At 36.2% G+C, this 20569-nt stretch overlaps 1 protein-coding gene across 1 annotated transcript in view; it reads left to right on the plus strand.

Annotated features, from left to right (window-relative positions):
• LOC108793878 (collagen alpha-1(XIX) chain-like) overlaps positions 1 to 20569 on the plus strand; it is a 129735-nt gene that overhangs the window by 101936 nt on the left and 7230 nt on the right. The window contains exon 12 of the mRNA XM_018564829.1: positions 1644 to 1775. Within this exon, the coding sequence (XP_018420331.1) occupies positions 1644 to 1775 (132 nt within the window). The remainder of the gene's footprint in view (positions 1 to 1643; positions 1776 to 20569) is intronic.

Raw genomic sequence — 20569 nt, forward strand, 5'->3', positions numbered from 1 at the left:
CGAGCCGAGGCATATGCGTTCGGCTCGACTGAGCCGCTCGGCCACGTTCGAGAGCTGTACGGGCTATAGTGAATAGCCCGTACAGCAGCCCTTTGGTTCTACTGAACTGAAGGGGTCCTGGGGCCGAAGCTAGCCGAAGGATCGACCGAAGCTACAGCTAGATCCTTCGGATTCTTCATGAAAAGTCCCCTTAGTTTCTTCTCATTAACATACAATTCTTCTAGTTCTTTAAATCGTTGTAAGCCCAGAGAGTGTTCAAATCTATTTTACAACTGATAATGAGATCTGCCTGCACAGTGCAGACAGGGTTAATAAAGCTGGCCATACACTGCTTAGATTTTTGGCAATCCATTGCAAAGTTAACCTAGATTTTTGATTAGTTTGGGCTACTGCGTAATACAAATGTACTATTATTGCACAGATAAAGTACTGTATGCATTTGTTAAATATCTTTGATATATTAGTTTACATTAGTTGTGCGCAGTGGGATTTGATGAAACCTTTCTTCCATTATTTGCATCATGCTGTATTTGTTTTTATGTATGCATGCTGTGTCTCCTATTTAAAGTCCCACTCCAGCACAAACATTTTCATTACATTTTGGAGAGAGTGGGAAAGAGTTAAAGCCACCATCAGGGTTTTATTGCCATCTGTGTCCATAAAGGGGAGATTTTTTTTCCGTCACTTCTTGTTAGGACATAGACAAAAACAGAATGACACTGTAGTCATGAGAAAGAATTAGACGTTCTAATTAGGTTTTTGTTGCTGCCCATGTCTTCCAGCCCCGGAGATGACCCCTACCCCCTTTCTTATATGGGTATCATAGGGACAGAAAATTAGGGAAAATCTCCCAAATGGGGGTCACAAACAGAAAGAAAACCCTAGCAGAAATGTTACATTTCCCCACGTTATCCTAACCCTAAAATCTAAAAATCAAGTAAAATGTTTCATCTGAAGTTACACACGGTCTGTAAAATTATGCACTTTTCAGCCAGATTATCCTGTTTTTCACACTGCATCTAAAGATTGCGCTGGCTGGCATGCAAATAGCTGTTGAAGGTGCACCTACAAATGTGTATATGAAGTATCATCATAACAATCTAATAGAGCAAATATGTGAAAAAAATGAATATCATGTCAGTTTGATTTCTTCCTGAAACTACACTATAGTGCTTGCTTTAAACATAAATGTAAAGCTTATTCACAAAATTCATTATATTACATATCAGTGTACTTATTTAGCAAGAGTAATCTAATTTGCTAACAATGACTCAACAGTAACACATTTGTAGGCATAATATATACATTTTCACTGTTCTGCCATTTCAGCTGCGTTCATAACCAGGAAAAACATGAAAATGTCATCTGAAATTCTGTGATAATGAAATCTTCAGTTCTCCCAGTGGTAGATGTTTTTCTTCACAGCTCTTGACTCTATATAATTTATGTGAATATACTGTTCATATCTTAATCATGAGGTTGAGATGACTTAGAAAGCACAGTGTGCTTTGCTGATGGAAAAACTGAACTTTAAGACTTCAGCATGTCGTGTAAATAATCATAAGAAATATTCATTAAAAGTCTTGTGTGTATATTCTTCTACCCTGATGGGCAGAACTCACCTTTTGTGTTTATTCCTGCAGAGAAAATGAGTGATTTACTATCTCAGCTAAAAACACCAGCTGCATTACTAGCTGCTCAAGGAAAACCAGGTCCAACAGGAAAGGACGGGCTGCCAGGACCACCTGGAGATCCAGGGCCACCTGGCCCTCAAGGTAAAGCATAGATAACAATAACAGTTTAAGGTCAACTGTAAACTCATTTTGGCACCTGTATGTTTAGTAAATACACCAATATGGGCACACCTGTATGGAGGATTTTCAGTTAAATGTAGTAATACGGAGAGGTCTGGCTTCCTGTAACCCATAGCATGACCAGCCATGTACTGCTTTTTATAGAGTTTAGAAAACTAAAATAAGATATAATGGTCTTTCTTGAAGTAATTTCAAAATGTATTGTCAGTCCAAAATAGTAGATTTCACCAGCAGGTAGCTAAAATGAGAAAGAACTAGGTAGTGACGAGAGGAATGATTTGGCTTGGGACCAAGATGGCTTTGTGTTGAAGGAGCTCAGTGCCACAAAGGAAGTACGTGTTCATACTCCATGTCAGAGAGGCAAGAGACAGCAGCATACTTTTAAGCAAGAATATACTCAAAATCTTTAAATCACAGAAAGCTGACTTGACTATGGAGGCACATTACAACATGGCAGTTCCTCCAACCAACATTGTAGAAGAGACATCCACTCCTGCACTAAGTGAATTATTTATTTGAGCCTACATCAAACAGCTTCTTACAGTGGCAGATCTTGGAAGAAATAGAGTTTTTTCTACCTGTTCTGGCACTCATACTTTGAATCTTCACTCTGCTGCTGAGCTACCTAAATAAAATGTTATATCCAACACACTTCTGGGCACTCTGTGGTTCCTCCAGCCAGCCCCTATATCACTACAGGACACAGTAATGAAGTAGGGGCTGGAGAGAACCACAGAATGCAGCTGGGTATTCAGGTATCCAGCACACATGGGAAGTGTGTTGGATGTAAGGATTCTTTGGATGATGAAGTGAAAATTCCTAGAAAAAAACTGGGACAGGCAAGTATAATCTTTTTTCCTTTATTTTTAGCTTTACACTTTTATATCAGTGAATGCTGCTAAACATTGTACAAGCATTGAAGGCTAAGTTTACTGACCATGTTTCATGTTACAACCTTATTCAAGGTGCAGTCACTTTAACTACTATTGAGATAAAAGAGTGAATTACTGAAAGGAAATCAGCTGTTCGCTTTGCAAGGGAATATTCCCTTAGCTTAATAAATGTGGTGAAAAGTCACTTTGCTAAGAATACCCAATCACATATCAGAGATATTTTACAAAATTGATTTTTGCTTGCACATGATTGGATGATGAAAGTCAGTAGAACTTTACCTCATTAACTAAGCTAAGGGAAAATTCCGGTGCAAAGTGAACAGCTGATTTGCCTTTAGTATATCAGCTCCAACATATCTGCCATATAGAGAGTTTCAAATAAGTTGGTCAACTCTCACAACCTTTGCTTTGTTAGAAGAAGTAAACCACAACCATTGTATAGTGCTGCAGAACAGGATGCAGAGCCAGATTAAGTAATGAACAAATGTGTCTTTCTCTGGGCACATGCGATTTATAATTACAATGCATAATAGCAATGTTTTAAAAACCGTAGCACATATTGTAATGATTATTTAAATTATGTTGTTTTTTTTATATTTATTTAAAAAGCATTAAAGAAACTATACATTCCCTTTAACCCTTTCATGACTGAGCTAGTTTTCATTTTTTACATTTTTGCTGTGTGATTCTTCCACAGCAGTAATATACTTTCTTACTAAATGTACCCACACATATTATATATAGTTTTTTAGAGGACAGATAGGGCTATATAATTATATCACATATGTGTACCTAACCCCTCACTTAGTTTGAATAAAATAAAAAAATGAGGAAAAAAACTAGAAGAAAACACTTTTTTCACAAGTTTTGATTATTATTATTTTTTTTAGAATTGTTTTATATTAATTATAGTATAAAAATATATTTATAATTTATATTTTCCCAATTTTGTTTTACACTTTATTTTTATTTTTTTACACTTTGTAAAAAAAAATTACAAATTTTTTTTTTTAAGTAGTATCAACCTACCATATAACTAATTAATGTTCATGAGAAAATCACTAATTAATATTCACTGGAAATGTGACCATGGCCTTTGTTATTGTATATGCTTTCTGCAACTAAAATGGCCAGCGTGTGCAGTTTCCCTTTAAGTATGCTAATGCCCCACGCTATGTTAATCTGCTTTTAAAAAATTAACACTGCAAGCAAAATACATGCTAGCACTTAATTTTAATTAATGCCCAAATTTTCTGTGCATAAAGGGTGAAAAAATAATACGTATGTAGGATATTGAAATGCCGTAACAGGTGAGAACAACAGTTCAGAATTGGTGCTGAAGATGTACCCAGGCTTACTATGTCATTGCATTCTTCTCATGTTTATTGAAGTATACAGTTGGCCATAGGTCTACATATGCCAAGATTGCTCTGTTACCCACTGATAGATCATACTGGGATGTGCAGCTCCTACTTTTGGAGGTCTTCAGCTGCCCAATGTCAGTATATAATGTTTACTTGATTAAACTGTATCTAAAGCTTAACAGTGTGGCTTCCTAGTCCGTGGATGAGGTCCCTGCATTTGTTTTATTTTTTCAGGCTTCCCACCTTTTTTTACCTGGTAATCCTGTGAATAGAGCACTCTCTCCCTGAGTGGGTATGTTTGCTCCTTCGCTGTATCTAAGGAGGCAGCCATGGTTGCCACCCATGCTGGCCTTTAAACATATTTTCCTTTGTTCAACTCCATTACATGAAGGATGATGGGATTAGTATGTTACAGAACAAAGGTAACACTGTATTTAGTTTCTGTATGGCTCACTGGAAGTGAGCCATATTTCTGGCAAGATCAACAGATATTTTCTGTACTTGCTGAATATGTTCTTGACCTTAAAAGGGAAAATTAATGCAGCCACCACATTTAAGGACTGGTAAGCAATATATTAAATTATTGTTTTTGGATTTATTTATCCTTTCATTCTTATTTCAATGCATTGCAAAGTATTATCTTGTTGCATTTGTTCTTATTAATGAATCATATGCTTTGAGTCTGTCAGAATGTAGTAAATGAAAAATGAGAACCTCCTAGAAACCTGTACTCCATTTACTATGATTAATTACAGTTTTACTCTGTGGCTGAAAGCCAGAAAACAATACTTCCCCAAATGTACCTCTCTGGTTCCAGAGGGGTAACTACTTCTTGATACAATGATGAGTGAGAATGGAAGAAATCTTTTTTAAATAGAATACACTTTAAAAGGGAACTATAGCCCAAACTTTTTTGCCCATAGTTCTTTTTTAGGGTCACAGCGGTATGTGATCATTCAGTTATTGATCTAGAGAGCGGACATGTAACAGCTTTAGAGTCATAGTTTAGTATTAATTATGGGAATGAGTGTATTTCACTCTCCCCATAATTCTGTTTTAATTTCAAAACAGTTATTTGTGTGATCTTTTAATTTATCTCTTTGCGTGGCATGATGATTGGGTAAATTAGCGTCCATTAAACTCTTTAACCAGTTAAAGTGGAGTGGTTAGCGGTTCAAGCAGATAAATTGCACATATGCACATATCCACCTTTACCCAAACCTGCTGTCAGGTGTATTGGAGGTGCAATAGGGCTCAAGTGTCACCCTTATCAGAAGAAGCCCAGTGCTGACGGACATTGCCTAATGTTGTAGGATTAAAGGCATAGTATTCTCTCTACTCTATTTTTAACTATTAGAGATAATTCATGCTGTTGCGCTGTGGTAAAATGTGTGTTTATCACAACACACAAAACTAAGTGTGAAGCATTGTCCTGATTGTCCTCCCAATTCACCTAGCCAGCCTACAACATTGTGTGTTTTAGCACACTACAAAAGTAAACTAATCATTTGCACAAAGATTCCTTCCATCAATTCTTCTTTATTGACATTGTACAGGTTGTTTCACAATGTATGCCATACATTGTGAAACAACCTGTACAATGTCAATAAAGATAATCTGATGAAAGGAATCTTGGTGTGCCAGTTTCTTTTTATGGATTGATTGGCGGCACCATCCGCTTTCACTGCATTCCGGTCAGGAGTGCAATGGGACACAGACATAATTTAGCACACCTAAACTCACAGTTGTGAACCATCTGTATTTTATGGTTCCATGTGTTGAGAAAAATGCTGCAGGTTTGTTACAACTTGTGTTGCGCATTGGCAGCCATTTCAAAATGAACTGGCTGTCTTACATTAATGTCTTAAAGTCTTGTGTACTTAATGCCAATTTGTGGGCAGAGTCTGCAGATTTCACAATAATATTACAGACTATAGCTGTTCACTTGTGGCCTACTTAGTAAGCCATTCCATATTTTTCTCCTTCTTCTTTAAAGTTTTGTATAGAGCATAGAATGGTTTAAAAAAAACACCCATCAGTGAGTGTTTTTTGTTTGATTTTTCTGTTCTCTGTCTTGTTTGGGACATTGTGCTTTTTTCTCCTAAAAGACACAAAAAAGTTTGGATTTTACAGCAATTTACACAAAAAGAAAGGGTAAATGTCTCCCAAATAGGACATGAAACATATAGACCAACTAAAGCTCATTTTGGAGCTGATTTATGAAATTTGTGGCAAAGTCTGGAGAAATAGTGGAGCAGTAGAAAATTCCGTCAGGTTGAATTTTTTATTTTTTGGAAAAAATAAAGACAGTTTTATCATTGGTTGTAACCATCAAAACCTTCATTAGTATTATTTGCTCCAGTTAATCTTTAACCTTTTTTAGATAGATCATCTCTTAACTTAAGTTGCTAGACCAGGTTCTGTCACAAGGTTACATTGCACATTTCACATGTCACATTGCACTGCATGTATCCTTGTATAAGTTTGGTTTACACTATATTTGCATTTCATTGGTTTGATAAAAATAAGAATGCTAGTCTTTTAGAAAGCCTCTTGATAGGTGGTTCCTATCTATTATTTTCCCAGTAGTTTGGTCTTCTCTTGGATCAGAATAAGTCAAATTGGAATGAAGAAAAGAAGAACGTTCACTGTGAAGATGTATGAAGTCTAACTTTGGGAGAAAAAAGTCATAAAATCTATAGGACAAGTCCACTGATTGAAATTTAAGACAATATAGTGTGTTATGTAGATTAGAGATGTTGAATTAATTTAATGTAGTTTTACAGAACTTGTGTGCAATATAGGGGCTGATTTATTAAAATGCAGAAAAAGTAAGCAAACTATTTTTTTTTTCAACAGAAGTCAATCAGGTTTCCTTTTTCTCTAATTTTTCTAAATCACCCCCTAACGATTTACTGTTTTAGTGTACTTGCAAATAGTTAAAATGTGAATTGTGTGTATTTTTACTAAACCATGAGCCAAAGATCCCCACAATATGATACTGATTTATCCAAATTGGAGGAGGCAAAAATCAAGGTATAGTTCACTTGTGTATATTCAACATATGAAATGTCTTCTATTTAATTTTTTTAAATCTGAGAGATGGGATTTGATTGGGTACAGTCAGCAACAATTACACTTTTGCTTTCCTCCAGATTTGATGAATCAAGACTACTGTACTAACACTAAATGTTAAAGGAGAATATTTGCCAGTAGGTGTTAACCATCACAATAATATTGTATTTGCTATAGAATTTCATAAAGAAAGTTGATATAATGCACCCAGTGTACCCAGAAAGTGTTTTTTTTCACCCAAGCAATGTAACACATAAAATCTTCCTTTTTTTCTTGCTTACATTGGGGAAAAGACAGCTGGATTCTTTTTGATGGCTATAGTTGGCTTGGACAGACCCCTTTCATATAAAATGTTAAATGCGGTCTGATTTTTGCAATGAGGTAAATGTGTAAACTTTTGCTCCTGCCTCATATTGCTAACAACAAATCATTTACCACCCTTATATGATAGCTAATATGGGCTATATAAGAATGGGGTAGACTCAAGAATGGGGTAGCCTTTGAGTGTTGTAAAAGAGATGTGCACAGGTAGAAACTTATATAATGTGCAGCTCTTCATTTCTGCCTTTGTACCAATAGGAACCATTTCAAAAGATGCCAAACTTTAATTCATGATTACCTCAGTGTTGTGACAAACCAGATTATGACTAAAAAGAAGTCTTTATGTCTGGTAACATAGTAAGCTTTTGACCACCTTGAACTCATCATGGCCATTTTACCAAACTCTATATCATCCATTCTAATTTCTATATTTGGATGGTAAAGTACCATCATGTATGCCCACTCTCTATCACTATTATCTAATCGGCAAAGGGTGTTTCCTCTATTAGGACTAAGGTGCCTATAAAAGGGCAAATCATGCTGCTAATGTTCCAAGACAAACCAGACCTTTCTGCAAATGCCAGACTTACCAAATGACCATTTCAAGTCTGGAATTTACAGCTCTACTCCTACTGTAAAATGTTCTCTTTTAAAGAGATTGAAGTATGTGTGTTCACTACTTGTTTTTATACATCTTCCAAAATGTTAAAATGGAATGTATTCTGAGAATGTGACAGATGTGTTTTATATTTTAGCTAAAATTTTAATTTTACATTAATTGTATGCAAAGAGCAAGCATCATGGAACAAAGCTTATCCATAGTCCATATTACACATTTTTTTCCCCAAATATTAAAGTATTAAAGTAAAGAACCGTGTTACCCATCAATAAAAGCAGAGTTAACACTGTTCTCTTTACTGAATATACATAAAACATTGAAAATGCAAGTTTTCGTAACACATTAGTCTCATCACCTTGTACGATTGTGCCTGACAAAGAAAGCTAACATGTTTTGAAAGCTTGGATTTTTAATCTTTTGAGTTAGCCAGTATTGCTTAACTGCCTCCGGGCCGGCCGTAGTAAAAAAACGGCCGGCCAGGAGCTCTCTAGATCTGAGCGGGCGTCTTTAGACACACATATTTTACTATCACATAGGGGGGTTTATTAGCCCCCGTATGTGATAGCAATAAAGTTTAGTGGAAAAAAAAAAAGGAAAAAAAAATTAAAGTCCCCCCAAAAAAATTTTAAGTTACACATAAAAAAGAATGTAAAATTTTTTAAAGTCCCCACCCATACATACACGCATGCATACATGCGTCGGGGGCGCATACGTGCAAAAAAGACGATTGCGCCCATTACGCCGCACATGTTACATATCGCCGCGAACGTCGCAGTGAGAGCAATAAGTCTAGGGCCATCAATCACTGATAACACTAAACTGATGAGCGGTAAAAACGTTTAAAGCGTCGCCTATGGCTAATTTTGGTTGCGGTCGTTTTCTGCGATGTTGCGGGTGCGCGCAATTTTAAAGCTTGACATGTTTAGTGTCTATTTAACCGACGTGACCCAATCTTTTATATTTGACCAAAAAATGGGTAATAATAAATGTTTCCTTTTTCCTGTTTTTTTTCAAAATTTTCAGTCATTTTTCCTAATTATAATAAAAAATAAAACCCCCAGTGGTGTTTAAATACCACCAAAAGAAAGCTCTATCTGTCCCCAAAAAATGGTATAAAATTCATTTCAGTACAGCGTTGCATGACGGAATAAACATCAAATTTATTATATTATAATTTCGTGTTTCAAACTTTATCATACCTGGGATGTCTACTGGACTCTTGTTTGGACAGATTTAGGTGAGTTATTCCTAAGATTTACTAAGAATTGCAGGCCTACAAATACATAACACCAAATTTCCATGCAAAAAATTGTACCGCTTTTGGTACAAAATTCCTGACATAGTCATACCGCCAGGGAGGTTAAAGTCATATTCCAATTTACACATGTCTCTGCCACATCCCCTGCATACCCATCTACCCTCTGAATTTGGTAATGTGTGTCTCCAGAAAGGTAATTACTTGTTCAGATACTGCAGTTATGCAGATCCCAAAAATTAGACCATTAAGATTCAGTCAGGCTTGTTCTTTAGGTGTTCAGTTTCCCTGTACGTAACCCAAATCACAATGCTGAGAGTGTGGTTTTATTACATAAGCAACTAAAAATCAGTATTATCTTTGTTCACTGTTTTGGGGTGGGCTACCTTCCATCTAATTGCTGCACTACAGGCAGGTGTTATTGGAATATGCTGTAGGTTGTCTAAGCATTTAAAGTGGAACTCTGGGCAAACATTTTCTTAACCCTTGCAGTGGGGCTACCCCCACAATGCACGGGCTAAGTGCTAATGTTTGTCTAGGTGCTAAAAAAGTTATACTCACTCAAAACGTGGAGGTGACTGGCTGCTGTTTTGGTCCCTGGAGCCTGTCTTCTCCTCCGCTGCTGCAATGCGATGATTTTAGTCGGGGAAAACGTCACCTCGTTCCTTAAGTCAAGAGATAATTACCTTGCAAAGTGAACAGCCTATTTATCTTTAGTAAATCAACCCCAAAGTATCCATTGGTATTTTGTGTAATTATTGTGTTCTGAACTCTTGTGTAACATCTGCTTTTAAAGTATATATTGAAACATTGTAATGTATTTCCCATAACTGTGCTAATACTGTCATTTGTAGGTATTGTGGTGCATTATAGTATATGCCTAACCAGAGTTAGGCACCCTTGGCACTTGGCTGTAGGGAACTACAAGCCCCATGAGGCATTGCAAGACTAGGTCATGAATCTCAGAGCCATGATGGGATTTGTTATTTCACCACAGCTGGAGTGCCAAGGATGCATACACCTGTAGTATATGGTGGTCACGACACTTCCCTGTGTTAAATTACATGGGTTTATTTACAAGTACAAAGAAATAGCAACAAATTGTGTATTTCCATTATATGTATTTTTACAAGTTAAATTAATGATTATATGTAATGGTCAGATATGGGCAAAGGTGCTCAACTGTTACTTTCGGACTGTTAATAGCAATACCATTTACCTGGTCTCCAGTTTTTCAGACTGCAATAATGAATATGATGTTTACCAATCTGGAAAAACACCTGTAAATTGTGGAACCCCATTTAGAGTCCAATATATTAAGCAGCCAGGCCTAGAGCCAGAGGTGTACTCTCTGTGGATATGTATTTTATATGGAATCCCAAAGTCACACTTGGTGTTCCCAGGTCATTGGAGATGACATTCACTTTGCTAGGTTCTGCTAGAAACCATATTTTCTCATTCTTTCAGGGTACCATGACAATGGGAAACTGACAGGTTTTCAGAACAGGGATTATAGAGAATGCAACTGGTGGTGCTATAGCTTGCAAAAGAATAACTAAAACTGTTAATATCTGTAAAAAATAAGTCAAGGCAACTGTATTTTTTTAAAGACATTTCACTGGTCATCCAACCAGCTTTCTCAATTCAGAACTTATTTTTTACAGATATACCATGGCCTGGATAAATGAGAACCTTTACAGACATAAAACTGTTAATGTATAGGTTTTTTTAAAGTACGGCTTAAACTGGCCTAAAAAGACCCTAAGGTAACAAAAAAAATGATTATGAAGGGACCTTTTGATATCTGTATTTTCCTTAGTCTTTAGATCGATCCCTGTGTTTCTGTCAAGCATTCTGAACACTAGGCTGAAGTTGCACATAGTTCTTTAACTTCTTTCCAAGTCTAGAAAAAGCTCCATACTTGCCATCCCTTAACCTTGGCACTGTAGTTAAATTAAAATGGTATTGCCTTAGTGGGAATAAAAGCTTTTACATTTGCAAATAGCACCAAGAGTATGAGGTCTAATCTTGACTTGTAGAGAAGTTGAGGCTCTGTGTACAACATTAGTGATGGGCCGAACACCCCTCATTCGGTTAGAACATGAAAAAAGTTTGAATTCGAACTCAATGCAAGTCTATGGGGCCAGAACTTTGAAAATCAATTTACCCCATTTTGAAGGCTTATATGCAATATTATGGCCATAAAAAGGGTATAAGATTTAGGTACTGCCCAGGGGGACATAAATCAATGGACATTTTTTTTAAAATGCTGTTTTTAAAGGAGCAGTGATTTAAACATCACTTAAAGTGAAACAATAAAAATTCCTTTAACTATCATGCCTGGGAGGGTCCCCTTAAACTGCTTGTAAAGTGGCAGATCTGTACAATGTATAGAACCTGCTGCAGCAAAAAAAGAAAAAAAAGTGTGCGTGTGCAGTACCAGGCCACATGCCCTTGACACTGGGAGGGTGCTTTTTCAGGGTTGCCCCTGGAAAAGCACCTTGTCCCTGTGCCGATTGGAACAAGGGCCTCTTCCCCACAAGCCCTGGGGCGTTGGTTGTGGGGGTGGGCAGGAGGCTTATTCACATCAGGGTACCCTTTTAATAAAGGGGCACCCAGATGCGCCCCCCCTTGTGAATGAGTAAGGGTTTCTTGTACCTCTACCCATTCACCAAAGGGTTAAATTAAACTGAAAAAAAATAGGCCAGACTTTTGAAAAAAATCCTTTTTTCAAAAATGTAAACCCATTTAAAACAAAAACAAAAGACAAGTTTTTGACAAGTCTTTTATTTTTAATTAAACCCAAAAAATGGATCCACCGACATAATCCAGGGTCAATCACAACATCCAGTGTTGTCCACGATGATGATGACTCGACGAAAAACAAAAAATAAAACAAACAATAGAAAAATCATTAAAAAATCACAATCACCGCCCGTCCACTCGCAACGAACTCCCGCTGCAGAATGGCATTTTGAGAGATGCTGGCAACATATAAACAAGTGGGCAGAGCTAGCCGTGACAGCTAGCTCCACCTAACTGTTTACAGTTGTACAGCATCTGACAGGTGAGCCATGATTGGGCAAAGTCATCAGGACTTTCCCCAATGATGGCTCTTATAGAGTTCTGGTCCCTGTGGTCAGGTGCAAGGCTTTAGCCAATCAGGGCTCACAAGGTGCATGTGTTTAACGACATCGGGCCCATGCCTATACAACATAGGACAGCATCCAAGGAATCAATTTGATGGCTGACATAAATACTTGCAGACACCACAAAATGTTTTCATTTCATCACTGCTATGATCTTAAGCACTTCTTAGACAGGGCAAATTAACTTAAAATTTATGAATAGTAGGTTTCTTTATTATGATCAGAACTTACTGACTTTTTAGTCAAGTAAAAATGAAATATATTATTTTGAAGAGTTCTCTTTTATAGCCAGCAGGTAGAGCCCTAGTCTTCTTTTCATAGTAAGCATTGTATCTTTGCAGGTACAGTACTGAAAGAAACGGTTTACAGAGAACAATGAGTCATTAGAACAGTGACATATTGCGTAAAAGATGGCTTAGTGTGAGGTTTAAATCAGAGAATGGGTAAGCAAAACAAGCAGTTCTGCTGACCTGTCTCTTTAGATAACCCATAGTGCTCCAAGAACCCCTTGTATGCATTAAATGTTTATAAAACTGACTGAAAATATAAAGTAAACCACAGATATAAATCAACAGATTACACATTTATAGTCTTAAAAAGAACTAAGAAAATAATTGACACAAAACCACTATGATGTTGTGCAAAGTGTTTTACCCTAAGCAACCAGTCAGATCTTCATTTACACTAAGTATATTTAGGAGAGGATGGACTTAAGTTATAGCTGACAAAGGATGACTTCTGATTGGATACTGTGTGCTACTGTACTTTTCACTTACTCAATGTACTATAGGTTAATAGCTACTTGAGGACCTTGTATCAATGTGCTGGAGCATTTCAGTTAAGTCTCTGGGATGCTGAATGTGGTGAAATGTCACTTCGCAAAGAATACCCAATCATATGCAAGAAAAAAAATATTTCTTTATTTACAATATTTTGCATGTGATTGGGTGATGGAACTCAGCAGAGCTTCACCTCATTCAATGAACTAAACAAAAGGGAAACTTTCCCTGCAAAGTGCAAGTGAACATCAATTTGCTTTTAGTAAATCAACCCTATAGTCTCCAGTCAAAGCAGTCCTTGCTTGAATGGTCACTTAAACTGCAATCTGAGTGATCATCGAAAATAACTTTTGTTAAACATTTTAAAAAACATTTGGAAGCTGAAAGGCCCACCTGACAGGTGGTTTTGGTGTCCGTTGGTATGTGTACAGGCTCTAAGGGCTCACACATACCCATGCAAGCACATTCCAGCAAAAGCATACAAAGGGAATTGATCAAAACTGGAGCAGACAGAATCTGGAGCAGTTGACCAGGGCAATTAGCTTCTCTCTTCAGTTTGTTCAGTTAAGATTTTAAAATGAAAGAGAGACGCTTATGGTTGCCATGCACAGCTGCTCCAGTTTTGATAATTTCACTTCACAGAATTAAAAAAAAAGTATTTTATCTTAATAATTTAAATGTAATAAATTGGACAGGTTACACAATAAAAGTGTACTTTGTATTTATAGTAACACCAGACAATTTAAAATGAACACTGGTTATAACACAAAAAAATACAATTTTAGTTTTCATTTTCTTTTGTAGTAATGGGAAAGCAGCAAAAATTTGAAAATCAGTCTAATCAATGAAGGTACACATCTGCTAGTCCAAAACTTAGCCAAACATGATAGACGAAGCACCTGTGCCTAGCAACAGCTTTGTCTTAATTATATTATTAAACAAATCACTTACAGACTATTGTTTTGTAGGTTTTTAGGAGTCAAAATATATAAGCTCAGTGTTGCAATCTTGCATGGTTTTTCCATGCCTGCCTATGAAAATATAAATCTGTAAGGCCCGATTCACACCATGGCATTCCCGGAATTCGCTTTACGTCCATGCGTGTTTGTGTGCTGCATTTGCCGCACATTCTCATTGAGTTCAGTGGGGTTCTGAATGCGGGATAAATTCTGCAACATGCATTTTGTCTTTTTTTTGCTTCTGCATTTCTGCGTGTTTTTAATGCATGCAAACACAGAGAAAAAATTCTTGTTTACTTGGCACTGTTTGGGGTGCCATTATAAATGAATAGCAATGCTTGGTGTGCATTCATGGAACGCCCAGGTGTGAATTCGGGCTTAAAGTGATGTAAAAGTGTTCTCTATAAAACTATAATGCGGCAAATCCTCTCCTAGCTCTATGAACAGTTCTTGTTTACGTGCAGTCAATGCTGTGATATGAAAACATTAATTATCTTCAAATAGTCACTATAAAAGCAGTGTGGTGTATATGGTGCTTTTATTAGTGTTTACTTTCAAAGTAATACAATATTCTATGCAAGATTATATTTGAAGCATTTTTGTGAGTTTGCGAAATCAGTTGTTTCTTTGCAAACAACAGAAGCCTTATGGAAGGCCTTTTGAACTTTGTGCTTGATCAGTTATGTTTAGAATGACATAAAGCATGAGCATGCCAAGTCTGGCATATACTAACCATTTTCAAAGTACAATATAAGAAAGGCCTCTTTTTTAGTTTACCAGTAGGGAATAATGCTTTGAAGGAGCCTTCGGTTGCCTTAGATCTACAACAATATTTGTATTTTATTTCACAATTTCAAAGAAAGGTTTCTGAAACAGAATTTCATCAATAGCTGATTTCTGTAATGTTTTCATGACAATCATATTTTTCATACAATCATATTTTTCATACAATCATATTTTTGTAAGAATGTCATTTGCAAAAGCTTTTCCCTTTTGATATGTCCTATACCTCATGTTGTTTTTATTTTAATGTGTTGGGATATTATCCCTAAGAGATGATCAAATATGTGAACATGTCTGCTCAACTACATATGCTGTGAAATAACTTCATATTCCGTATACAAAATTATTGTTTGATATTAAAAATGTTAATTACATCAACTGTGGTTTATGTTTATTTTTTCTGCATTAAAAGGCTTGCTAACATACTGACACATACTGGCTGTTAACATACTGTCCTGTTAACAAAACGTAGGATGCATCATATGTGTTATTATGTTTGGAACTATTTTGCTTATATATTCATATAGTGATGGGTAAGTCTCCACAAAAAAATGTATGTTTAGTTTCTAGTTGATTCTGGAGAGTTAAAGTACCTAATTCCATATGCTCACTTGTGCAGGGAGATCCTGGAGCTGGAGTTTATAGGTCTTGTGAGGGAGTCTATTTTCTCTACTGGGGTTTTAATTTATTTTATATTCTGGATAATTACATAGGAGGTGTGAAGACACTCTGATATGGGCAAAAAGAACATCAAAATCTCCAGACATAAAGTTCTGACAAGCAATTATGGGGAGGAATGTCTAGCTTCTAGAGTCCAGAGGACATGAGAATAGCTAGTCAGTAACAAAACCACCAGATTCTGCCTATTAACTAAAATAGCATTTTTGTTTGGACTGACCCTTTATTGGTTATAAAAGAGTAATAATAGCAACCATTTAGAAATCACCTCTTACTAATGATACAGTAAATTAAAAGGTTATTTGCTATGTAAACATTACATTATCTTTTTCTGCTTTCATTTAAACATATATATTTACTTTTATTTGCTTCCAGCTGGATTGTAGTTGGTGTTTTCTGTAATGTAGCCAAGCAGTGTAACAGTACATAACCAAACCTGCATGCAATTGTATCATCTCAAGGTCACAATTTCAAGCACAAAGGCACTTCACTTTCCTAATATGCAATGTCTGCATATGTACAGTATAATATATGCTGAAAGAGAATTGTTTTTAAGATACAAACAAATGCATCTTTTCTACACTTGGCAACTTTGTTTTCTTATTATTTGCATTGCATTGTCTTGAATTATTAAACATTCACTGTAATAATCAAATCTGTATTTTTCAAATGTTCTGACAACAGTCTGTGGCAAAATATACATTTAACTTGCATAACTAAGGCAAATACATTTAGGCTAGTGTCAAACAAAATAATGTTTAGTAGAAATCAGTATTTGGATATTGTATTGCACCATGAAGCAGAATATTAAAGGAAACCTGTACCTTGAGGCATAGGCATGGAACAAGTAAACAGATTAACAAAGGCACAGTGAAGTCACAATTCCTGCATACTTGTTCCAGGTCTGTGGCTTAGAGGGTACTGAACCCATTAAATCAGCATGACATTCAAGTAAAAAGTATTTTCGGGGAGGCCAACAAAGGCAGTCTTAATGCTTTATTGGTACAGATTTCCTTTAAGGAGAACTATCCTTACCTGAACTTGTGTAAGAATTGAAACATTCAGTCTTGAATTCTTATAACTGGGCAGACTTTATTATGAAAGATTTTTCTGTGCTCCTTTTATTTAACTTTACTTCTTTTTATCTGAGTCTAACCCTAAAGTGTGTTTCCAATTTTGCAATCAAATTTGAGAAACCCCCACTATGTTTGTTCGGTGTTCCTATTCACACACCTACAAACAATTTTACTGTATATTTCTTACTTTTAAGCTGCTTCTTTGTTGAAGGGCTTTGTGGGGATCCCAAGCTACTCTGGGCAGTTTGAAAATGAAACTAGAGGGGCAAACTAAAGGTCAGCAGACTTCTTCTCATTAAGATACAATGCCTCTGAGTTTTTAACCCTTTGTTAGAATAGACAATTTTCAAATCTAGATTACAACTAATAATAAAAACTGGCAGCACAGTACCGTCAGAGTTAAATAGAGTAAATATAACTCCCCACAGCCCCCACCTTAACATTACATAAGGTATAGTTTTTTAAGTTATGCAAATGTGAATGGGAACATATTACAAATCTAAAAAAAGGTGTTTTCCCAATTAGGCTGCAAAAATGGAAATACACTTTAAATGTGTTAGCTTGGGATCAAGGGTTAGCTCAAATCTGGCAGATGTTCATTTGTTAATTGAAAGGCCTCACACACTTGGGGGAATTGTTAAACAAATGGAGCAGACAGAATCTAGAGCAATTGTCCATAGCAACCAATCAGCTTCTCTCTTTCATTTTCAAAACGTAACTGAACAAACTGAAGAGAAAAGCTGATTGGTTGCTATGGGCAGCTACTCCAGATTCTGTCTGCTCCAGTTTTGATAAATTCCACGCACTGTTTCTGCTTCCATGTGTGCATAACAGCTATTAAACATAAATAAGTATAACAGAGATCACCAGGAATTTAAAAAATTAATTGATGTGGTATATTGGCCTGTTATGCATACCTAGAAGCTGGGAACCCACATGTCAAGTAGATGTCAACTGTCAAACTTATGAAGAAGGGAATGTAAGTGTAGATAGAGACTACAACAATTGATAACCACCACTGGGCCTCAAAAGCCACTGGAGGGTTGTCAATTTGAAATTACTTTTTTATTACACTTGTTTCTGTATATCTGTATGATCTATTAGGCCAATAGATTGCTGATTTCTGTTTACCTTTATGATATGGTTCTGAATTGTAAAGTACATTTATAATGTTAGAATACACAAATGAAACCAAAGAACTGTAACTTATCTGAAAGAAATCAGCACACAGCGATTTAACAGTGCTTTCACTCATTGCATGAGAAGTATTTTGATACTTGCATTCTCACACTTCTATATGAAGATGATGTGTTAACGTGGAGCATGTTTGCATGGCATGAGGGTTTTAATATATACATTGGAGCATAGAATATAGATTTTCTTCTTGAGTGCTGTATTGTAATCCTTAATACACAGGCGTCCTTGTTTCCTAGTAAAGTCTAACACTGGGAATGCAGGCTGGGATGCTGCAGGCTTCACTTGACAGAAATCTGCCAGAGCACATTTTAGTTCAAGTTACATGAATTGACTGCACCGCATGGTCACTCACAGCCTTTCACATTCAATTTTCATCTGTTCACTGAACAAGATTTCCAAAGGCCTGAAACTTTACTTTTTCATGTTGGGGGGAAAAAAGCTATGTGGAGACAGTAAACAATTCTGCAGCATCTGACGTTCTAAGGTTTTCTAAACTGGAAAAAAAAACCTACATGAAAGACCATATTAGATAAAGGAGTACACTATGGCTGTAGATTCTGGGCTGCAAATGCAATCAAAGAGAATACATTATTGTTGTAAAGAAGAGACCATGCATTTCAGTTCTCTTGTACATTAATTCAAAGATAACAGATACACATGTGGGAGTTATTTTTGCTGCCATCCTCATCCTTGGCTAGTGGGTAAATGACCTAGAAACAAAGCAAGCACCCAGTGAAGTTTCAGGTCACAGGCTTACTAAGAGAAGTTAAAAAGATGAGGTTTACAGCACCAAAGAGTGTACTCATACTACGTTGTTGGCAAACGTAGCTCCTATATTTTTATATTGACCTGTCAGTGCAGTTTCTAATGCTGTTTTCTAAAATAGTGCATATATTTTTCTGCAATATGGTTGAATAAGAAAAGCCTCCCATTCCTGAGCTGATTGTTAGGATAAATTTACCAATACTTTAACATTTAAAAAAAATATTTTCCTGAGACATTAATGGAAGCTGCCATTGCTGACTCTTCATTTCTGCTAATGCTTTTTGAATGGCTGTCCTGTTGAATACTTTAAATAACTTTCCACGTACTTGTATGCAGGACTTCCAACTTTACTCTGAGTTTTCACATCTGCACACTTTTCCCAGATCTCCAAATGTATAGACGGTAGAGGGTCAGCTATCATTTTCTTAAGGAGGTCCGCTATACTAGCTACCCTATTTCTCTCAGGAAATGCTTACTTTAAGGGGTTGATTTACTAACCTTATAAACACACCATGAACGTGTATACACCTCTGTAGTGTGCTCCCTCCCAGCATGATCTATGGGAGGAATCAAAACACCTTTGTAGTGTGTACACACCCAGCAGGTGTGTTGTGCAAAGCCCTGCAATGAATTGCAAGGTAATGTGGTGTAAATTAGCTCTATGTTATGTTGCTTGCGTTGATGAATGCAGGAATGTAAATGCATTAGCTAACCATTTTTGTCTAAACTGTGAAGCAGCATTATATATGCATCATGTGCATGATTTTTCCATATATGGCATTAGTGGAAATATGCTTTTAGAGACTTTTTGGTTGATAAATACGTTTTGCTGTGTGAAAATCACACACACCTGGTGCGTGCGTGTGTTTAGGTTAGTAAATCACCCCCTAAATCTCATATAGAGTTATGTAATCATAATGTTAAAAAAAAACTGCTTTAACCTGCTTGAAATTACAATTCTAACTTTTATTTATTATGAATTCAAGGTAACTCCACACAGATGATCATTGCAGATCCTTCTAGTTATATATAATAAAATGTTCCTCTGTTAGGAATGTGTATAACTAACTTTGAAAATTTGTTTTTTATAGTAAAATTGTACACAAGAACCTCAGCTAATGTCTATGCTCATTCACATACCACTGCTGCTCCAAGTCATAACCATGCCCCCACTGAGTTCTTAGTCAATCACTAGGACACACATTGCATTCTAGAATGTAGTCACTACTAAAAACCCAGAAGCTGCTCTTTTAAGATTCATAAGCTCCTTGAAGTTACCATTTGGGATTTGCAGGCACCAGATTTAAAGGCTTTACTTTTCTAGGACATGGTTAATTTAATAGGTTAGTTCATGCAGGTGTACTTTAATTTCTCTATCTCTGTTTATGTTCTATTTAAACAGGGTTCTGGTTACAAGGTTGACTAATGCATTTCATATTATCATTTTCATATTATCAGTTGCAGACCTTCTACATCGAAATGGGTATTGCAATGCAGTTTTTAACCTTCTGCATGACTTTATTGTTTTGTTTATTGCAGGCTATTTTTGCAATTTATCGAGGATGCACAATTTTTGTTTTATACAGGACATTGAAGATCTACACCTCTAATAACCCACTAACACTTTAGTAAAATTGTGTGTAAAGAAATTTTTCTATTATGTAGCTCCTGCAAGAGCTGTAATGCTCAGCTTAAATCTACACCTCATGATGACCAGATTTGTTCTATGTTTCTGTTATATCTGTGCATATAACTGTGTTTGGCGTGTTAAATTTTATTGTTTTGTAAGTATGTTAATTGATGTGTATTACTGCTAGTGCTGGTCCAGAGTGCAATTCTATG

The sequence above is a fragment of the Nanorana parkeri genome, unplaced genomic scaffold, assembly GCF_000935625.1.
Source record: "Nanorana parkeri isolate BGI_ZX_2015 unplaced genomic scaffold, ASM93562v1 scaffold785, whole genome shotgun sequence".
Taxonomy (NCBI): domain Eukaryota; kingdom Metazoa; phylum Chordata; class Amphibia; order Anura; family Dicroglossidae; genus Nanorana; species Nanorana parkeri.